At 37.0% G+C, this 22,915-nt stretch overlaps 1 protein-coding gene across 3 annotated transcripts in view; it reads right to left on the bottom strand.

Annotated features, from left to right (window-relative positions):
• The window catches only part of GOLM2 (golgi membrane protein 2), a 92,447-nt gene that overhangs the window by 37,125 nt on the left and 32,407 nt on the right, over nt 1-22,915 (bottom strand). For all 3 annotated transcript variants that reach the window (XM_037502385.2, XM_037502383.2, XM_037502386.2), the window contains exons 4-6: nt 15,194-15,284; nt 10,832-10,979; nt 10,175-10,255 (exon numbers count right to left, since the gene is read on the bottom strand). In XM_037502385.2, coding sequence (XP_037358282.1) covers nt 10,175-10,255; nt 10,832-10,979; nt 15,194-15,284 — 320 coding nt within the window. The remainder of the gene's footprint in view (nt 1-10,174; nt 10,256-10,831; nt 10,980-15,193; nt 15,285-22,915) is intronic.

Here is a 22,915-nt window from a genome sequence, read left to right as displayed (position 1 = left end):
AATCTGTTGATTTCTGTTAGACCCTATCTGGTTTTAGCACTATACCAGCCAGAAAGACAAGGAAAGGCACCTCTATTACTAAACAAGAATTGATCATTCATGTCATTAACTTTTATAATAGTGTCCTATGATTTAGATAGGTAGAACAAAGCTGGATTTAAAAAAGGTTTTATAAGCCATAATCATCAAAACTGCATGGTATTGGAACAAGAACAGACATACAGACCAATGGAATCGAATAGAAAATCCAGAAATAAACCCACAGATCTATGGTCAACTAATCTTTGACAAAGGAGCAAAGACTATGCATTGGAGCAAAGAAAGTTTGTTCAATAAATGGTGCTGGGAAAACTGGGTTGCTACATGCAAAAGAATGAAGCTTGACCACTACCTCACACCATACACAAAAGTCAACTCAAAATGGATTAAAGAACTAGACATAAGACCTGAAACCATAAAATACACAGAAGGAAATATAAGCGAAACACTACGTGATATTCACATCAAAGACATCTTTACAGACACATCACCCAAAGCAGTGATAGTGAAGGCAAAGATCAACAGCTGGGACTACATCAAATTAAAGAGCTTCTGCACAGCAAAAGAGACAATAACAAAAACAAGGAGAAACCCCACCAACTGGGAGAACATTTTTGCACACAACACTAATGATAAAGGACTGATCACAAAAATCTGCAAAGAGCTGATGAGACTCAACAACAACAAAGAAAATAATCCAGTCAAAAAATGGACAGAAGAGCTAAAAAGAAACTTCTCTGAAGAGGAAATGCAAATGGCCAACAGGCATATGAAAAAATGTTCAACATCACTTGTAATCAGGGAAATGCAAATCAAAACTACCATGAGATACCATCTTACACCAGTGAGAATGGCACATATTAAAAAAACTAGCAACAACAAATGTTGGCGAGGGTGTGGAGAAAAAGGAACTCTTCTGCACTGTTGGTGGGAGTGCAAACTGGTCCAACCACTATGGAGAGCTGTGTGGAGATTTCTGGACCTACTAAACACAGAGCTTCCATATGATCCAGCAATTCCACTCCTAGGTATTTACCCAAAGGACACAGAAACATCAATTCCAGAGAACACCTGCACCCCTATGTTTATAGCAGCACTATTTACAATAGCTAAGCTTTGGAAACAGCCCAAATGCCCAAAAATAGATGACTGGATCAAGAAGATGTGGTACATATATACCATGGAATATTACTCGGCATTCAAAAAAGATAAACACATGCAATTTGCAGCAACATGGATGGCACTGGAAGGGATCATGCTCAGCGAAATAAGCCAGAAAGAAAAAGAAAAATACCGGATGGTCTCACTCATAGCAGGAATCTAGAAAACTTAAATAAGGGACCAGGAAAATGAATAACTATAAGAAAGTGAAAATCAAAATCAACAAAAAACTATGAACCAGAGACACTTTTTGGGGGGTAGGGGGCAGGAGGGGAGGGATTGGGGTCAGAATCGGGGGGTTGCAATTGTATGGGGAATATAAAAATAAAATTTATTATTTAAAAAAAATAAAAATAAAAAATAAAAAAGGTTTTATAAAACAACCAGAGGAACTTAGATCTGATACAATAGAAGTAAGAGTATTAAGGTGCCCTTACAAGTGTGACATTAATAATACATGTTTCTAAGAAGTCTTAAAAAATAGAAAAGTCCAAAGAAATGTAACAATAATCTATGATATTCAAGCAGTTCTAACTATGTATTTCACTCCGGTCCTCTCCACTGAAGATCACTGGGAGTAAGGAGAAAATATATATGTCAAAAGAGATTAACATGCTGCTATCAGATATATCATTATAATCATTATTAAGGACAAGTAAAAAAGATAAAATGATAAAATCTATTTACCATAAAGAAAAAAGACAGGATACCAAAGGCACAGAGCACATAGATTTTATCCTGATACTTATGGTCCTGGGTTTTCTATTTCTTATAAAGAACTACTGGTATGGAAATTCATTCTACAATATTAAGTGTCTACTATATACTAAGTATTGTGTCAAAATATGGAGATTCAGCAGTGGGGGGGGGGAAATAAACCCAAACCAAGTTATCACCCTGAGAAGATAGCATTCTTGTTGGGTAGATAAAAACAAGTTAATAAAAAAGTATGAATAGAACATAAATGTCAGAGTGAAACGTGTTATGTAGAAAGTAAAATAGAGAGGTTTATGACAGAGTGGTGGGAGATTCTATTTTAGAAACGAAGGCATTTTTGGGGAAGAGTCATTTGAGCAGAGGTATGAAGAAGAACATTTAGGCAGATTATAAACAATTATAAATAAAAACAATCAGATAGGAGCTTGTCATAGTATATTTGAAGAACCACAAAAGAAAGGAGTGAGGGGAAAGAGAAATGAAGTCAGAGAGGAAAAGAAGAAATCACATTAGAGACACAACAGTAAAATTCTTAGGAATAAGAAATAAATAAGTGGTTATAGTGTTGGGGGACTGAGAGTAGGAACTACATTTCATAATTGTAAAGGAAGAAATAACAGTACTAATTATAATACCAGTAGCTCCTATTTTCTAAGTACTCAGGATAAGCCAGGCAGTAATTTCAAGTCACACTTACATTTATCTGAGATAGAATCATCTCTACACATGAGAAACTGAAACTCATGACAGTAGAGATGAGTCTTACCTCTCAATAGAGTGAAAAATTTTCAAGTAGTCATTTCTGGAGAAACTGGCTTACAAAAAGTAAACGGTTTGGGCTAATCTTCCTCCACTTCTCACTTAGCCCTCAGTTGTAGTCTTTACCTGAGAGTCAAAATAGAATTGTCTTTTACTCTCATTTTCTTATTCCAGTGACAGGGCTACAATTTAAAAAATGCCTATATTTCCAGTTTTCTGTTGTCACAGTCCAGTGTATACTACTATATAAGAGGAATATGGGCCTAATTAATGGTCTTCAGCTCTGGCTGCACTTTAGTATTACAGAAAACAGCCCAAATATACTTAAAATGGGAGTGGTATTGAGTATCTATATGTATTAAAAGCTCCAAAGGTGGTTCTACTATGCAATCAAGAAAATAATATATACAATAAAAAACATAGGCTTTAGGGCCTCCCCTGGTGACCCAGGCGGTTGAGTGCAGCACTGTGAAGCTGTCCGCCACCTCTGCAGCATGGGTTCGATCCCTGCCAGCCAGCGAGGATCCCACATGGCATGGCAGACCTCTCCTGTCTTGCCTGCTGCTCCCCTCAGCACTGTATTTCAGTCAGTCTGCCTGTTCTGGTACCCGCTCTGTCTCTGGTTGATCCTCTCACCCTCCCATGAATCTGGCCTGTATCCCCGTTCTTGTATAAATAAAAAATAAATCTTGAAAAAACAAACAAACAAACAAAAAAGCATAGGCTTTAGAGTTAGACAGAACTAGGGTTCAAATCATGACTTAATACTTTATAATTTGGGGTTAGTGCCTACTTTCTGTATTCCTCAGTCTTCTAAAAAACAGGAATAATGCCATTTACCCTGCATGATCAATGTGAGGACTACGTGAGAATAATTGCTCATGGAGTATGATACAAACCTAGCAAATAGTAGGTGTTCAATATATAATGAAGTATTTAGAGTTGTCAAAATCAAGTATTTATGGGGCCTCCCTGGTGGCGCAGTGGTTAAGCGCTGGGTTGCAAAGCTGCAGGGAGCCTCTGCAGCGCCGGTTCGATCCCCGGCTGCTCCCTGGCCACCGGAGGAGGGTCCTACATGGCGCGCAGACCTCTCCTGCCGCCCGCTGCCCCCCTCAGCAGTGTACTTCAGTCCTTCTGCCTGCTCTGCTCCCCGCTCTGGCTCTGGTGAATTCTCTCACCCTCCCATGCTTCTGACTGTACCCAGTGCTTGTATAAATAAATAAATAAATCTTAAAAAAATTAAAATAAAATTAAGTATTTATTCTTAGAATGAAAAAAGGATCCAAGATTCACATTGAGAAAACAAACATTTTAAATATAAAACTTCCAGCCCTAACTAATTTATTGAGTCTCCTGATCACTCTCATTTAGGAGTGAAGATTGAAGTTTACTTATAGTAATTGAACTAATTCCATGAAACTCTGACCAGCAATTGCCACACAAATACTAATCATTCTAAAGCATGAGCATTAAACATAAAATAATGATGTAACAGTTTTGCATTACTTTGCTCTGCATACATGATCAGACAAAATAATCTTAACATTGTTCAAATACTGGTCAGTGGGACCATCACAGTCCTTCAAGAAACACAGGTACATGTCTATAGAGAATATTAAAACAATGTTCTCATATGGCCCCAAAGACCTGGTCTACTAATGGAAGTTCCCTCAAACTTGGAGATGCATTTATATTATTTAAAAATAACAACATGGAACTTCCACTACTAGTCATGACAGAGTAATCAGTATTGGGTTTAACCTCCAAACGCTAAGCAATTTTTAATTGCTTTATGGCTCAAATAGATAAGATAAATTTTTTTTAAAGATTTATCTATTCATGCATACATACAAGAACTGGGGTACAGGCCAGATGTGCAGGAGGGTGAGAAGACTCACCAGAGACAGAGCGGGTAACAGAAAAGGTAGACTGACTGAAATACATTGCTGAGGGGATCAGTGGGCGAGACAGGAAAGGTCTGCTGTGACATGTGGGTATCTCGCCGGCCAGCTGGGATTGAACCTGTGCTGCAGAGGATGCAGACAGCTTCACAGCGCTGCGTTCAACTGCCTGCGCCACCAAGGGAGGCCCCAAGGTAACTATTTTCAAGCATTAACAAAACATGCAGCATAAGACTACAGTTCTTGAAATAGGAGATAAACATGAGATGGGTTATCTCAGTGAGCCAATGATGCAGAGATCATCAGGGTTTGGGTGGCCAAGGAGGCTGTAATTCATAGGACAGAACACTACAGAGAAAAAAGTTGTTTGGGGTGAAATGGAGTGGGGGGAGGGGAGGGAAATAGAAATCTGCACAAGTAAAGTCCCCTTGGGTCTTTGGCTGAGACCTGGGCTGTGTAAACACAGGTTACTACTAGATGGGATTTATCAGAGAATACCTCCCACAGGGCTCAAAACTGAACAGAAATAACAGATGTCAAATAGCACTTCAATGGATCTCTGGTCCAGACACTGGCCCAGAGAACTAAGAATCTTCACTGAGCATCTTGGGCTTTCAGATGAAATGCCACAAGTCTTACTTTAAAAGTCGCTATTTCAACCTAGAGTTAAGGGCTATAAATAACTTCAGACTTATAAGAAAAATCAAGAGTCAAGTCTAGTAAAACATAAAACCAAGTCTGACACAATCAAGAGTATCTGCCAGTAATTTTCCTGTGTGCTACCATAAAACTCAACACCCTTTAAAGTAGACAATAAAATCCACATTCTCTTAATGTCATTGATATATTACATGATAAAATTACCATACAAAGAAGCAAGGAAATATGACTCATAATCAAATAAAAAAGCAATCAACGGAAACAGATTCAAATATGAACCACTTGTTGAAATTAGCAGACAGGAACTTGCAAACAACTATTACATATTTGTACAAAGACTGAAAGAAAATACGGAGATATCTAAGAGAGAAATGGAGACTAAAAAAAGAAGCAAATGAAAATTCAAAAACTGAAAAAACAATATCTAAAAAAATACACTGATGGCCTCTGAAGGGTGGATTAAATGGAGCAGAAAAGAGGGCAAAGGAATTTGAAGACAGATCAAATACATTAATCAATTGAAATAGGAAAAAACTGCAAAAAACTGAACAGAACTTCAGTGACGTTTGGGACATTAAGCAGTCCCAAAACACCTAAGTAACTTGAGTCCCAAGGAGAAAAAAAGAGAGCCTTGAACAGAAAAAATTTTAATAAAATCTGAATTTTAATAAAAGTTGAAAATTCCTCAGATTTGATTAAAAAAAATCAATTCACAGATTGAAGAACTTTAGAGACTCCCAAATTATGGCTAGTATAAATACAAAAATAAACCAAGGCATACATGAGTCAAATTAAAGTTAAGCAGAAAAGTAGTTTAACAATACACACTAAAAAAGAGCACAACAAGGGCCTCCCCTGGTGGCGCAGCGGTTGAGCGCTGGGTTGCGAGGCTGCCTGCAGCCTCTGCAGCGCCAGTCCAATACCCAGCCACCGGTGAGGGTCCCAAAAAAAAAAAAAAAAGCACAACAAAAAGAATAATGGCTGACTTGTCAGAATCAGTGGCGGCTAGAAGACAGTGGAATTGCATTTTTAAAAAATATTTATTAATATATGCACACAAGAGCTGGGGTATAGGCCAGAGATGCGGGGAGTGAGAGGATTCACCAGAAACAGAGAGGGGAACAGAACAGGCAGACTGGCTGAAATACAACTGCTGAGGAGAGCAGCAGGTAAGACAGGAGAGGTCTGCCTCGACATGTGGGTTTCTCTCTGGCCAGCTGGGGATCGAACTCGTACTGCAGAGGCTGCGGATTGCTTCAAAGTGCAGCGCTTAACCCCTTGCGCCACGAGGGAGGCCCCAGAATTGCATTTTTAAAAGTGCTTATAGAGAAAAATCATCAACTGAAATTTCGAGATCCACTAAAGTATCCTACTCAAAAATGAGTATGAAATAAAGATGTTTTTGGATAAACAAAAGATGAAAAATTTTGTTGCTAAAAAGTCTTGTCCAAGAAACATACAGTTGTTTAGACTTAAGAGAAAATGATTATCAAGATAAACTGGAATCCACAGGATGAAATGAAGAGCATCAGATGTAAAATATATGACAGAATAGAGCAAAGGATGAAGTGAAATAAATGGATTTTTTAAAAAGATTTATTTATTTATACAAGAACCAGGGTACAGGTAAAATGTGCGGGAGGGTGAGAGAATTCACCAGAGACAGAGTGGGGAACAGAACAAGCAGAATGACTGAAATACACTGCTGAGGGGAGCAGAGGGCGAGACAGAAGCAGTCTGCCCCACCACTTGTGTATCTCTGCGGCCAGCGGGGATCGAATTGGCACTGCAGAGGCTGTGGACAGCTTCACAGTGCTGTGCTCAATCACTTGTGCCACCAGGGAGGCCCAATAAATGGAATTTTATCTTTGTAAGGTTCTAACATTTTACATGAGTTGTTGCAATATTATTTCTATGAAAACCATGTTAAGTTACAGATGCACATTGTAATTCCCAGAATAACCACTAAAACATAGTACTTATGAAAGACAGTTTTTAAAAAGTCAAGAAATAGCACCAGTTAAACTCAACTCAAACTATTCTACCTGAGTCCTAACTACATTATTCTCCTTGGATGGTATTTGCTGGTTTTAAGATCCTATTTTAATTCCTTTTTCCCTAATTGTGGCTGGTATAAATTGTGGCCCCACAAAATATGAAATTGAAAAAATGTCTTTCAGTTATAAATCCAATGTGTCATTAGAAGTAGTGATGTATCTTTGGCAGCAATTTTCAGGAATACTTAAAATTTGACATTATACTTGTACAAATTATTTTTCTGAAAAATAATGTCCAATTTTATATAATTTGATTCTTTTAGAACAGAGACCTTTGAGAACTTTTTTCTTGAAAGTCCAGATAACACATCAACAAATGAACATGGTAATGTTTCAATAAAATTACTTAATAAGGGGCCTCCCCAGTGGCGCAGCGGTTGAGCACTGGGTTGTGAAGCTGCCCACAGCCTCTGCAGCGCCGGTTCGATCCCTGGCCGCCAGGCAAGGGTCCCACATGGCATGCAGACCTCTCCTGCCGCCCACTGCTCCCCTCAGCAGTGTATTTTGTCGGTCTGCCTTTCTGTTCCCCGCTCTGGCTCTGGTGAATTCTCTCACCCTCCTGCGCTTCTGACTGTATCCAGTGCTTGTATAAATAAATAAATAAATCTTTAAAAAAAAATTACTTATTAAGACAAGCAACCAAGCTGTAGTTTGCCAATTCCTGGTTCACAAGATGCTAACAGAAAAAAATGTATTTAATTAAATCTACACTGATTTAATTTGTTAAAATATTTTAACATGTTTTTATAAATTTAGGTATTTTTTCCTGTAACTTTTAATCCTGAGAGAAAGAATATAAACATTTTTTTAAAAAACACTGCTTCTTTAAAACATTATCTTTTTTCTCTCAAATATCACTGTATTTCTCTCTATTTTACCTTTAAAAACTATTTTTAAATAGGTTATGAAATTACCTTATGAAATTTTGAAAGCAAAACTCAAAGCTTTGTTCTCAGTTGTTTCCCTAGAGTCAACCATTATCACCATTTTCAATTTAGAACAGTGCTATCCAACAGAACTGTAGTGACATGTTTTATATCTGTGCTGTCCAAGACAGTAACCACTAGTCCGGTGACTGCTAGAACTTGAAGTATGGCTAGTTTGACTGAGCAACTGAATTTTTAGTTTTATTTAAGTTTAATTAAGTAGCTACATGTGACCAGTGGCTACTGTATTAGTGCAAATATAGAGAATCCTCCTAGAGCTGTGGTTTCCTACCTTGGCCTCATAGTACAATTACCTAGAAAGCATTTCAAAAGCCAGTGCCCAAACCACACATCAGAATAAATATATCAAAATCTCTGGCCTCTAGCATCAGGTCCCTCCCCCTGTCCCACCAGAGATTCAAATATACAGCCAAGGTCAAAAGCCTCTGTTACAGAAAATTATCTTATAAGTAGAAAATATCAACCTAATATTAAAAAAAAACAAAGACGTAGACTTCTCTTCTATGGTATTAATTAAAAAATAACGTCTAATTGCTCAGGTGCATATAAATTTTTATGTCTGTATTAGGTTTTCTCCAAAGTAAATCATTAGAGGCAATCTTTACTGAGATTTGATTGGATCTTAAAACCAGAAAAATGTTTCCAAGTAAGAAATAAGATTTTCCTCTTCGTTGTTTCACATGACATTAAAAAAAAAATTTCATTACATACTAGTAAAGGGCTCTTAAACGAAAAATACCATTTATCTAATAGAAAAATGGGCAAAAATGATTACCAGGCAATTCATAAAGGCAATCAAAACAGCTCATATTATGAAGAGATGCTTAATGATACTAGCACCAAGGCAAATTTAAGTTAAAATGAGATACCATTTCATAAACATCAAATCGGCAAAAAATTAAAAGTATAACAAACCCAAATGTTAGTGAGGATGTGGATCAACAGAAACCTTCATATATTACTAGAAGTATAAACTGTATAGTGAAGCTGAAGATAATCTATGATGCAACAATCTACGTTTCAGTTCATATCCTTGTACACGGCTTTATAACCAGTGTGCAGGGAATTGTTTAAGGGTTACCAGTGTGCTGAGTTATTGATGTCCTCAGACCTCAGTGAATAGGTAGGTAGATTTAGTGATAACTAGATACCTGGACCTGTCCTCTAGCCAGCAGGAACCTTACCTTTTTATCTCCATGTACTAATTCAATATTAGAAGTATCTGGAGAATCTCATGTGTGCAAGAAGTCACAAAAGAATGTTCACTATAGTATTGTTTGAAATAACAAAAGACCCGAAGTAACCTAGTTGTATATATTCTATGTGAAAAAAATATACCTGTCTATACAATTATAACTGTTAAAAGGAAACAGATGTAACATGGATGACTCTCAAAAGCATAATACCAAGGGAAGAGGTAAGTTGCAGAATAATATAACACAATAAAACACCACTTATTTAAAGTTTAAGCAGTAGACTAAACAATACTTTAAAATTTTATATATGCTTACAAATGCAGTAAAAGTCTAAAAACATGTATGGGAATCGATACACACGGATCTTAGTATAGTAGTTACCTCTGCTTTCCCATTCCACATGTAAGGAACTTAGAAGTTGCCACTCTGTCCTAACACATAAAAGGCTGACCAGGTTGAAAAATCAACAACTCTTCTTGGGACTGTTACATGGACATCTCCATAAAAGGCAGAGGTCCCATTTTCCTCACTCTCACTTTAGCACAAGTTTTCAAAAAATTATATCCAAGCAACAGGCTATAGAACAATTATATTCTGATAACTAATGGGTACTTAATTAGAAATATCAATCATCCAGAGAGCTGTGACTTTTTTAAAGCATTACTCAAAAGGAGAACAGGGTCACATGAAAAATAAGATGACTGCTTTAGTTAAATTCTTCACTATTCTTTACTTACCAGTGGGAAGGTCGTCAGCTTTTGCCAACTCATTCTCTTCTATTCCAGGCATTCCTGCATCACCACCTCTTTTGATTTGTTCTGCACACACAGCAAAAGTTAATTCTATATTTCTCCTTATATGGTTTGAAGGAACGTAAAAATCAGCCTAATAGGTTACTCTGACTTGATCTTGCTTTGAACATAGTTGCAACTCAAAGAGAACTTAATTCTGTTTTCTCCTTTATCAAAGGACCCAACTTTGCAATAACAGACACTAAATCATAATGGAACCAAAATAAAACAATATTCTTTATGATTGAAAATGTTCACTTGAAAGGGCCTCCCTAGTGGCACAGGGGTTAAAGTCTCAGCACTATCAAGCTATCGCCAGCCACTGTGGCATGAGTTCGATCCCCGGTCAGGCAGCTGGCATATAGTAGCAGCAGACCTCTCCTGTCTCTCCCGCTGCTCCCCTCAGCAGTGTATCTCAGTAGATCTGCCTGTTCTGCTCCCCACTCTGTCTTTGGTGAATACTTTCACCCCTACACCTCTGGTCTACACTTCAGTTTTGCATGCAGCAATAAATAAAAATAAATCTTTAAAAGAAAATGTTCACTTGAAAATGAGATAACAAAGTCAGTGTCCTATTAACACAAAACAAAACAGGAGTAATACCTTTTCCATGTGGAACATGATTGCTTGAGGGTTCTTCGTTCTTCTCTGCAGCGTTCTCAGCTACTTTTGGAATATTTTTTGGTATTACATGATTGTTCATATCCAATTCATTTTCACCTTTTGATTGAACCTTGTTGACCTCTTGCTGCTGTTAGATAAAGATTTGTAAAGTAGATATTTTTCAGTTCAAAACATTAAACTATTGATACAACTATTAATTAATTAAATATTATGAAACACTTCATGTTTTGGAAACATAAACCATAGGTCCAAATTTCAAATACTTGCAGATGTGGGATATGATATTACTTTCTGTTCAGTTATTATACCTGATACAAAGTAAAATCACTTTGTGTACTTTTATGCACTTTTAAAAGCCTCTCACCAAATAAATATTAACCGAAAATGTTAAGCAGAGGTAATTCTCTTTGGTTATACTTGAGGGAGTAATTCTGAAGCAGGAAGTTGCTAAGTCTGCTGCTTGGGGGAGTCTGCTGCTTAGATTCTGCTGCTTGCTGGAGCGGAGAAGTTGCTGGGTATACTGCTTATCCACAGTAGTAGCCACAGCTACCTTGATCCCCTTCCCAAACAATAGAGAATGACTATGCTATGATGGATGGGATGACAAGTTTCCTCATACAACCTGTATAAAACCCTGCCATTTCTGCTCTTTGGGGCTCAGACTTTTGGGAGTGATCCCAATGAGCTCACCAGTGTGACAATTAAATCTTTCTCTCCATCTCTCTGGGTGCCACCTGTTTTCTCTGGGAAACTGCTGTAACAATTCTGCAAGAAGACAGTCTCACTGAGCACTGTTGCTGTGGAGTCTGACTCTTGGGCCCGATGGGCGGGGAGGGTTCTCTATAGGTACATCTTACAATCAATCAGGATAGGAGAAAGCAGGAGGAACATGGTGCCTCCTCAAGTGTGGTAGATAGCTACTATTATCTCTCATTTAAGAAGAAAAAGTAAAGGTAGAAAACAAGCAAACTTCCTCCAGGTGCACTGGCAACCTATGCATAGACAAGAATGGCAAAACAATACACATGTGAGTCAACCTGCTGCAAACCATGTCATCTCCTTGGAAACTTAAATCTTCAGGTATAGAATTAGGTCTGATTCAATTCTATTGATGGGACAGTTGTCTCTCTTGGTTGCATCACCTCATGGAAAAGTGTGACAGGTAAGGAGTCAAGTACACATTCCGGTTACCACATAGGTCCTTCTACTTAATATTTTATACATACATAAATGCTTTGTGAACTCTAAAGCACTATGCAATATAATTATTAGTAATGTTATAAAATGCAAGAGAACTAGAAATCTGTACGAAATCTAGAAAACAAGCCAAATCTTAAGATTTGTCACAATGAAGAAGAGTACTTTAGCAATCAGGTGTAGGTATTCAAGTGGCAAATAAAAAACCTGGCAAATAAAAAACAAAACATCTGCAATGTGCATCACATTTTACAAATTACTTTCAAATCTATCCTCTGTAGAGAGAAATGAATAGTTTTAGGGAAATCAAATGAAACTGAAGCATAAAGAAGAAGGCTTACGTAGCTTGAGCAAGGTCACAAAGCTACAGAATTATAGAGAAAGAACTCAATCCAGTCTTTCTCATACCCACATTTTCTGGGAAGTTGGTATACCATAGCTAATTCTGAGGGCTTAATTATTAATGAGAGAAATGACTGAAATTTTTGAACATGTCATTATGAAGACCAAGGGTGAGAAAATCCATGAGGTATACAACCTGAAGAGCCTTCCAGCATCTCTACATTTTTCTCTTAATACTGTATCATAAGACTATTTTCTATAGTGTTCCACTGTTTTGTAGATGTGGATAAGACAAAAATTAAAAGTCAACAGACTACTGTTCAAAAGTAATACTTCATTTAAAATAGTTAATAAAGATGTCATCCCTTTCATGCATTACTACTAACAGTACCTTTATGTGAATGGACATTAAATATTCTTGATAAAATAACTTTCTATGACACATTGGTGATTTGCTAAGGGGGCCATCTAGTTGTTTTTAAATAAACTGAAATAATACATTTTTTCTGAAATAATTTTAGATTTACAGAAAAGTAATTATCCTAATGCAGTTTCCCTTAATGTTAACAAATTACACAGCATAGTACATTTATAAGATCAACATTAGCATATTATTAACTAAACTCCAGGTTTTATTTAGAGTTAACCAGTCTATCCATTAAGTTCTTTTTCTGTTCCAGGATCCAATTCAGCATACTATACTGCATTTAAGTCCTCAGATCTACTTAGTCTCATCTGGTCTGTAATAATTTCTCTTCCTTTGTAGCATAAAAGCAGTAAACAAATGAGTATGGCTCTGTTCTAATTCAATTTATAGACACTAAAATGCGAATTTCTTACAATTTTCTTATATCATAAAACATTCTTTTGATTTTCACCATTTTTAAATATAATAATGATTCTTTACTCATACACAGTACAAAAATAGGCAGGAATTGGATCTAGTTTGCTGACTCCTTCTCTAGAGGAATTTCTAAGATAGGCATGTGCTCAGTTAAAAAATGAAATCCCTAAATATAACCTATGTTTCTTTCATACAGCTAACACTGAGGTTTTTTTCCTATTAAAAAAACAACTCAAATTTCACAGACCCAACTTGTTTTAGTTGAAGATTAGATCTGAAGATTATAGTCATCTTTGTAAACCAGTGCTACTGCAATAAAAATTAATACACGAGAAATATATAAAGATAAACTTGTTTGGGTCATCTACTCAAAACAAAAACAAAAACAAAAACAAAAGATACAGTAGTCAGAGCATAAAGGCTGGTATGTTACCCTAGAAAGGAGTTCTTTAAGCATCTCTGATATTTGTTCCATTTAGAGTAAGATAATGGGGAAAGAAAAATTGGAGAGAACAATAATTAAAAATATAAATAATTCCTAATATAGACAGAAGAGCAGAAAGAAAGAACTACACTAGTCTTAATTCCTTGATCTGTTGCCCACACTGAAAACTAAATTACAAAGTCAGTCATTCTTTTAGACTATTTTGTTGTCCTTGGGAGGCAAGAAGATAGCAAATTAATCCTATTATTTATATACTGGGCTTGTAATAATACAATTGCAACAGCAACCTCTCTTCCCACCCCTACCTCTTCTGCATTCTACCATGTTCCTCAAACTGTTCAATGTCAAAATAATACTTCTGGCTGCCGTCAGTGCCTCTCCTTCACTATGGTATCTCACTCAGGCCTTTCATGTCTTAGTAATCCATCCTCACATCTCTTTTCAAGGTAAACTGCAGTGAGATAGTAGTTGATTCAAAAAATGAAATAGGAAAAAGAAATGATGCATTTAATATCCTGTTGTAAAGTAGTGAAATAGTCAAGAATGAAAATAAGGTTTCCTTAACTTTTAGTTCTCCAGGTGAGGTCTGCCAAAGATCAAAATAGTTTTTGCTATTCAACTTATCTTTACTCTAAATCACAATACTTTATAAAAACCATGGTTAATCAAATAAGAGTTCAGGATGTAAAAAATTGAAACATGTTCTAATGACTTATCTTCAGACAATTTCCTCCATTTCTACAACATACATATGTATCAACAGAAACTGGATAAATTAATAAAAGTATTTGTTATCCCCCAAAATATGAATAAGAAATAGCTAGGGGTGGGCCTCCCTGGTGGCACAGGTGGTTGAGCACCGCACTGTGAAGCTGTCAGCAGCCTCTGCAGGGCAGGTTTGATCATGGGTGGCCGAGGAGAATCCCACATGGTGCCACGGACCTCGCCCGCTGCTCCCCTCAGCAGTGTGTTTCATCAGTCTGCCTGTTCTTTTCCCCACTCTGTCTCTGGTGAATCCTCTCACCCCCTGCGCATCTGGCCTGTAACCCGGTTCTTGCATAAATAAATAAATCTTTAAAAAAGAAAAGAAATAGCTAGGGGCTACTGTCTCATTTATGCATTTTACAAAAGAAATTCAAAGTAACAAATACTGATAATTAGGGGGAAAGATTCTCAATTTTTTCCTGTTTCTCAAAAGCATAAAATAGGAAGTAATTGATTTTTTTTAATAAAATGTTATCCCCTTTACAATCTAGGAAGTATATTAACAGTGAATTTATTTTTAATAGTCAGATAAGAGATATTTAGCTCAAAATTAACTTTAAACGCTGAGATTATATTTTTGCAAAAGTCTAACTTATTCAGCAATAAGGCCACTTCAAGTCATTTTTAGAATTAGGCAGCCTTAGAATACTTAAAATACAATTGTAATGACAATAAGTACATATTTTAATTTCTAAATTGTAAGATTTATAACAAGAATATATTTTGATTGAAGTATTTTTTAAATTACCTTCTGCTCCTGCAAAAACTGGTCTGCTAACTTTTTAATATTTTCTTCATGTTGTGCTCTTAATTCCTTGATCTGTTGTCCACACTGAAAACTAAATTACAAAGATATCCTTTTAGACTATGTTATTCTCAAAAGTTGTCTAGAAGTTGACATACATTTATAAAAATAAAGCATTCTATTAACAGGAGAGTGACAGGGAAGAAGAGCAGACACAAAATTCTTAAAGCATTTGAACCTTTAACAGATTGTAAAGAATGCTAATAAAGCTAATTAAAAAACAGAACCCAGAAAGATGAAAACAATTACTTTTCTATAATTTTTATAAACTGCATTTACAAAGAAACAATAGTCAAAGTGAACATCACTCACAGAAGAGAAAAACTTTTTCGTAAAGAAAACTGCTCAAGTCTGGCAAGATGGCAGCAGAGGGAAGGCATGGCTTACCTTTTCCATAGAATCACAACTAAACTGCAGCAGAACAAAGTTAACAGCCCCTGAGGAATAAAGAGATCACTACAGCATACAGCAGGAGTCACCGACAGGGAAAAGGGGTAGGAAAACTTTTTTTTTAAGATTTATTTTTATTTATTTATGTATACAAGAGCTGGAGTGCAGGCCAGAGGTGCCAGGATGGGGGATGGGGGAGGTGCGAGGATTCACCAGAGACAGAGTGGGGAGCAGAACAGGCAGGGCCACTGAAACATACTGCTGAGGTGTATTTCATCGGTCTGCCTGTTCTGTTCCCCATTCTGTCTCTGGTGAATTCTCTCACCCTCCTGTGCTTCTGACTATACTCAGTGCTTGTATAAATAAATAAATCAATCTTTAAAAAAAAAAAAAAAAAGAAACATACTGCTGAGGGGAGCAGTGGGCAAGACAGGAGAGGTCTGCTGCACCATGTGGGTCAGTTCCTGGGCTGGGGATTGAACTAGTGCTGCAGTAGCTGCAGACAGCTCCATAGTGCTGAGACTTAACCCCTTGCACCACTAGGGAGGCCCAGGAAAAACTTTAATTAAATTGTTTGCAGGGATACGAGACAGTATGGTTCACAAGAGGGAGGGGTAGCTGCCATGCTGAGCCATCCTAGAGCTACGGACTCCGGGGCACAGGCCCACATCAGGGAATTTGTTGTCCTGGCACTGCACTGGATAAGGGGTTATAGAGAGCTGGCATCCAGGACAGAGGGTGCAGGATTGGAGAATTATAGGAACAGAGGTACAGAGTATTACTACCTAGTTTGAACCTGAGACTGTCGTTATAGAACAGCTAGATAGTCAACCAGCTGCAAGAGCCAGGTCAAATCACCCATTTCCTCATAAAGGAGGCTGTTACTTATAGCCTGAAGATGTGATACTGTGATCACCTCCAACCGTTTCCCCTACTCTTGGGGTCAAAATCCAGACAACTAAACACTTTCACTAGCCAGAATTCAAGCACCTGAATCTTAACAATAGATGCAAGTACACTAGAGTAAGGCTCTGCACTGGAAAAACAAATAGAACATAGCCCAGCTTTGTCTCAACTACAATCCATGTCTATTGCTAATATCTGGTGCTCAAACATAGCACAGAGGATAAAGCTGTTATAAGACTAGGGCCTCCCCAGTGGTGCAGCGGTTGAGTGTTGGGTTGTGAAGCTGTCCGCAGCCTCTGCAGAGCCGGTTCAATCCCCAGCTGCTGGGCGAGGGTCCCACATGGCGCGCAGACCTCTCCTGCCGCCCACTGCTCCCCTCAGCAGTGTACTTCATCAATCTGCCTGTTCTGCTCTCCGCTTTGGCTCTGGTGAATTCTATCACCCTCCTGCACTTATGACTGTACCCAGTGCTTATATAAATAAATAAATAAATAAATAAATCTTAAAAAAAAAAAAAAAGACTATATGAAAATATTTAGGTTGAGGAGTTGGTCTAGAGGAGGAGAAAAATGAGGATCCCTACTATACAACTTTGATACCCGGAGTAAAGTAGGAAACTTGAATCTCTGATAATCACTGGAGGTGACTCTTCACTGTCCTACTATCTCGGTTCCTCCTACCTGTTACCCCTTGCCAGTACCAGTTCTCTGGACACCTGAATAGATGCAAAGGTAAATAAATTTATCCCTACTATAACCTATAAAAACTAACAAGGAAGAGACAGAAAAAGGTATCACAAATGCTGGAGCAAAACACCCCAGGAGAAGTCTCATCAGAACTGCAGCGTATGCCTGAAGAGGAATTCAAAGAGTTTCTAACAATGCTTACTGAACTAAAAATAAAAATGGATGATGTTAAAAAGGAAAATAAAGACCAAAAAAATATGAGACTGTTACTACTAGAATTAATGGACCTAAAAAAATACTATGATTGAATTTAAAAATATAGTAGAGGGTCTTAATAGCACACAAATACAACAGATAGAATTAGTGAATTTGAAAGCACAGTGTCAGAGAACACACGACTAGAACAACAAAGAGAAAAAAAGAAAAAAAAAAAAGAAAATATTGTAAAGACCCTTTGAGACACATAAAAAGAAACAACACCTGTGTTGTGTGTATTATTATTGGTAGGGGAGATGGGAGGGTGGTCCCAGAAGGAAAAAGGAAAGAAAAAGGCATAGAAATTTTATTTATGAAATAATCACTGAGAACCACTGATACAAGAGGCCACAGAGTTCCGAACTAATACCAGACAGATACACCATAAGACATACTATACTAAAACTCTTGAAAACCACTAACAAGGACAGAATACTAAAAATATGGAGGAAAAAAGGGGCTAAACTATAAAAGAACAGCAATTAAAATGTTCATGGAATTTATCAGTAGAAACCGTACAAGCAAGAAGCGAATGGCATGAGACAGTTAAATTACTCTGAGAAAAAGATTTCCAGTCCAGGGCCTTCCTGGTGGCACAAGGGATTAAGATGCAACCTCTGAAGCTATCAGCAGCCACTGCAGTATAAGTTTGATCCCCGGCCAGAGAGCTATCCACACAGCACAGGAGACCTCTCCTGATTCGCCCACTGCTCACCTCAGCAGTGTATTTCCGTCAATCTGCCTGTTCTATTCCCCACTCTGTCTCTGGTGAATCCTCTCACTCCCTCACACCTCTGGCCTATACCCCAGTTCTTGTATGCATAAATAAATAAATCTTAAAAAAAAAAAAAAAGATTTCCAGTCCGGAATTCTTTATCCTGTAAGATTAACACTCAAGATATTCAAGTTTTTGCTTCACTGATAAACAAAAACTAAAAGAATTGATCAATAGGGGCCTCTCTGATGACGCAGGGGTTAAAGGTGGTGCTATCAAGCTACTGCCAGCCACTAACTACAGCATGAGTTTGATCCCCATCAGCCAGGGAACAAACCCACATGGCGCAGCAGACCTGTCCCGTCCCACCCACTGCTTCCCTCGGCAGTGTATTTCAGCAGATTTGCCTGTTCTACTCCCCACTCTGTCTCTGGTGAATCCTTTCACTGCCCCCGCTATCCCTACCCCCGCCCACCTCTGGCTCACACCCCAGTTCTTGTAAGCAAAAATAAATAAATCTTTTTTAAAAAGAGAATTGATCAATAACAAGTCAGACATGAAAGAAGTACTAAAGGAGTTATTATAACAGCAACAGAACAACAAATACAGAGGTAACAATCACTTAAATTATATAACTATCTAGATTTAACAACTCAACAATAACATATATAGAGAAAAAATATTGTCCACGACCTCAATGATAAAAATGACTTTGGAGACTCAACTCTTATGGTAAGGGAAAGAAAAGCAAAAATGAACAACTGGGATTACCTCAGTGGAAAAGCTATTACACAGCAAAAGAAAATATAAGTAGATTAAAAAGGCATCCTACTGAATGGGAGAAAATATTTACATATTACATAATTGACAAGGGATAAATACCCAAGATATTTTAAAAACTAACAGAATTCAACAATAGAAAATAAGCAAGGCAATTATTAAGTGGGCAGCAGATCTAAACAGACAATTCATCAAAAAAAGGATATCCAGAAGGCCAACATGGAAAAAATGTTTACCATCACTCCCAATAAGAGAGGTGCAGGTTAAAAACACAGTAAAATACCATCTCACACTTTTAATATGTGAGAATGGCACATATTAAAAATACTCCTAACAAAAGCTGACAAGAATGCAGAGAAAGAGGGACCCTATTATACTGTTGGTGGGAATGTAAACTGATATAGATTGCTTATGGAAAGCAATCTGTATTTGCCTTAAAAAATTGAAAATGAAAACACCATTTGATCAGCAATTTAACTCTTAGGCATGCTTCCAAAGAATGAAACTATGAATCCAAAAAACTATATGTTCAACAATGTTTATTGCTGCACTATATACAATAGCTAGGATATGAAAACAACCTATGTTTCCACTATAGAGGATTGGATCAAGACGATGTGGTATAGATACACAATGGCATACTATTCAGCCATAAGGAAAGATTAAATGATGCTATTTATGATGAAATGGAAGGAATTCAAGAGAATTATATCTATAGTAAGGAAAGTCACAATGACAAACAAATGCTGGACATTTATATAGTGAGCAATTTGACAAGGCAAAATTTCTAAAAATACTAGCAAACAATAAATGAAATGAGGCTTCTAAGGTTAATAAGGGAGAGGGACAATGGGTTAAATGTGGTAAGGGGAAAAAGAAAAGAAAAAGTCGTTTCTCCTATTTTCCTGCATGTTTTTAATGAGTACATGTGAAAAGACATTCTCTACATATAGGTTCTCAATTTTCTCTTATTTTTTTTAAGATTTATTTTTATTTATTTATGCATACAAGAAGTGGGGTGTAGGTCGGAGGTGCAGAGGTGGGAGGATTCACCAGAGACAGAATGGGAAGCAGAACAGGCAGATGTACTGATATACACTGCTTAGAGGAGCAGTGAGAGACACAGGAGAGGTCTGCTGCGCCATGTGGATCAGTTACCTGGCCGGAGATTTAACTTGGCTGCAGTGGCTGCTGATAGCTTCACTGTGCTGAGACAACTCCTTGTGCTACCAGGGAGGCCCCCTCAATTTTCCCTTGTAATGGAAGGTAGTGATAAATCAGTATGCAGAAATCCATAAATTTATCCAAAGTCCTTTTTTAATCTTAACTTAAAAAAAAAGACTTCTCCCCAAAACCTCAATACAAGAATCACAAAAGAAACTGTGAGACCAATATATAATAATAGATGAGAAAGCTAGAATTATGAATTGATGAAAGGTGATGGCAGATGGTTCATCCACTAATACTTTAAAAATAATCATAAAGGCCTAAATCATGTAAAGAGTAGCAATAGAAGAAGAATAAAGAAGATCGAATAGAAACATGAGGAGAATGTGTAAAGGAACAAAACAGACTAAATAGTATGAATTTTCACTTGACAACTAATCAAAGGATACAAATAGATCATTCATGCAAGAAGAAACTTATAGTTAAGAAATATAGGGCTTCCCTGGTGGAGCAAGAGGCTGAGACGAAACCTATGAAGCTATTTGCAGCCACTACAGCATAATTCAATCCCCGGACGGCTAGGGAACTATCCACATGGCACAGCAGACCTCTCCTGTGTTTCCCACTGCTCCCCTCAGCAGTGTATTTCAGCCAATCCACCTATTCTGCTCCCTGCTCTGTCTCTGGTGAATCCTCTCGCCCCCCCCCCAAACACTCTGGCCTATACCCCAGTTCTTGTATGCATAAATAAATAAATTGTTAAAAAAAAAAAGACATACACAGAAAAATGTTACCTTTCATATTAAAATGCAAGTTAGACTTCTCAGTCCTATACTAGTAAAATTACGTTAGAATTATAAAATAGTCTATGTTGGTGGGGCTATATTATATTACATATTATAAATTAGTACCATCACTTCAGAAAGCAATCTTTCATAGGTGTGATGAGCACAACAAAACCGATAAAACATTGTGTCTCAGGAATTCTTTATTTAACAATATAAACCAGTTTATATTTATTTAACAATATAAACTCATAGGTTATGAGTTTATATAACCTATGAGGGGGGAAAATCCTTTGTGAATAAACATTTTCATAGCTGATAAGCCATTATATGAGAAGAGGTAAACTCCTACAATGGTATAACTACTAAGAAAGATTAAACAAGCTTTGGTACATTAATATAATATAATGGAATAATATATTACTTTAAATGTGTTAAATTTTTTATTCTATAGATATATGGGAAAGTATTAAATAATGTTAGGTTAAAATACAGTATTTTTAGTGACGGAAGCTATCAGTAAAATAAAAAGACACCCTTTTGAATGGGAGAAAATATTTGCATATCATACATCTGACAAGGGGTTGATATTTAAGATTTATAAAGAACACATGCAACTCAACAAAAGAAAGCAACCAATCAAAAAATGGGCACAAGAGCTAAATAGATACTTCTCCAAGGAAGACATATGGATGGCCAACAAGCACACGAAAAAATGGTCATCATCACTTATCATTAGGGAAGTGCAAATCAAAACCACAGTGAGATATCTCACAACTATGATGGTGGCACATATCAAAAAGACCAGAAAAAATAAGTATTGGTACAGATGTGGAATCCTCTACCACTGTTGGTGGGACCAGCCCCTCTGGAAAACAGTATGAAGGTTTCTCAAAATATTAAATCTAGAACTAACATATGATCCAGCAATTCCATTCTTAAGTATCTACCCAAAGAATGCAAAAACACTAATTTGAAGGGAAATATGCACTCCTACATTCACTACAGCACTAGTTACAATAGCCAAGTTATAGAACAACCTAAGCGCACAAGGACAGAGGAGCGGAGCAGAAAAATGTGCTAGGTATACACAATGGAATATTATTCAGCCATATAAAAAAAAGATGAACTCTTGCCATTTGTGACAACATGGATGGAACTGGAGGGGATTCTGCTAAGTGAAATAAATCATAGGGAAAAGGAAAAATAACAGGTGGTTTCACTTATATGGAGAATATAGAGAAACAAAACAAAGGGTCAGACAAAACCAAACCAATAATCCCTAGTAATCTGACTGGAACTGAGGTTACCAGATGGGGAGGAGGTAAAACAGAGGAGAGGGAATACAATGGATCATAGTAGGATCTAAGGGGTGCCTTGGTGGTGGGTGTAGTGTAGTGACATGCATCTGATTAGGTGTGTTCCTTTGTCTCTGAATCACATACAGTGTCATAAACCAATGTTACCTCAAGAAAAAAAAATAAAGAAAACAAAAATAGTGCTTTAAAATGTGGCTAATATTTAACATTTTTGGTGCACAGACCTAAAAAATACCTTTCACAAAAAATTAAAGATAAAGATATGATAAACATTTTTAAAGAGTGATTGCTAGACAGGTCCCTAAGAGTTACCCTGACCTCGTCACTGAGTATGAAGGTGTAAGCAAGGGAACTAAAATGTGGACAGGGGAAGCAGCTAGCACTTGGTCCTTCTCTTCTGGGGACATCTCCCAGGGTCAGCTTTATCTTCTGGATGCCCTTCAAAAAGAACCACAGAATCTTTTCCAATCTTTGCCACATCTAATTTGATAAAGCTTAGGTCTTATAAGATTTTCTGTATCATAATAAATTCTACTACAGGGTAGATTCAACATGTTGTAATAAATATTTACATGGTGTTTAACATTAAAAAAATAGTGTATGAATCTCAAAGACATATAGAAAGACAATAAGGAAGGAATTTAAAAGATCTAAGAAAACAA

This window comes from Talpa occidentalis, unplaced genomic scaffold (genome assembly GCF_014898055.3).
Source record: "Talpa occidentalis isolate TD23 unplaced genomic scaffold, MPIMG_talOcc4v2.1 talOcc4.11, whole genome shotgun sequence".
Lineage (NCBI taxonomy): Eukaryota > Metazoa > Chordata > Mammalia > Eulipotyphla > Talpidae > Talpa > Talpa occidentalis.
This window is presented reverse-complemented; position numbering and strand designations above follow the sequence as displayed.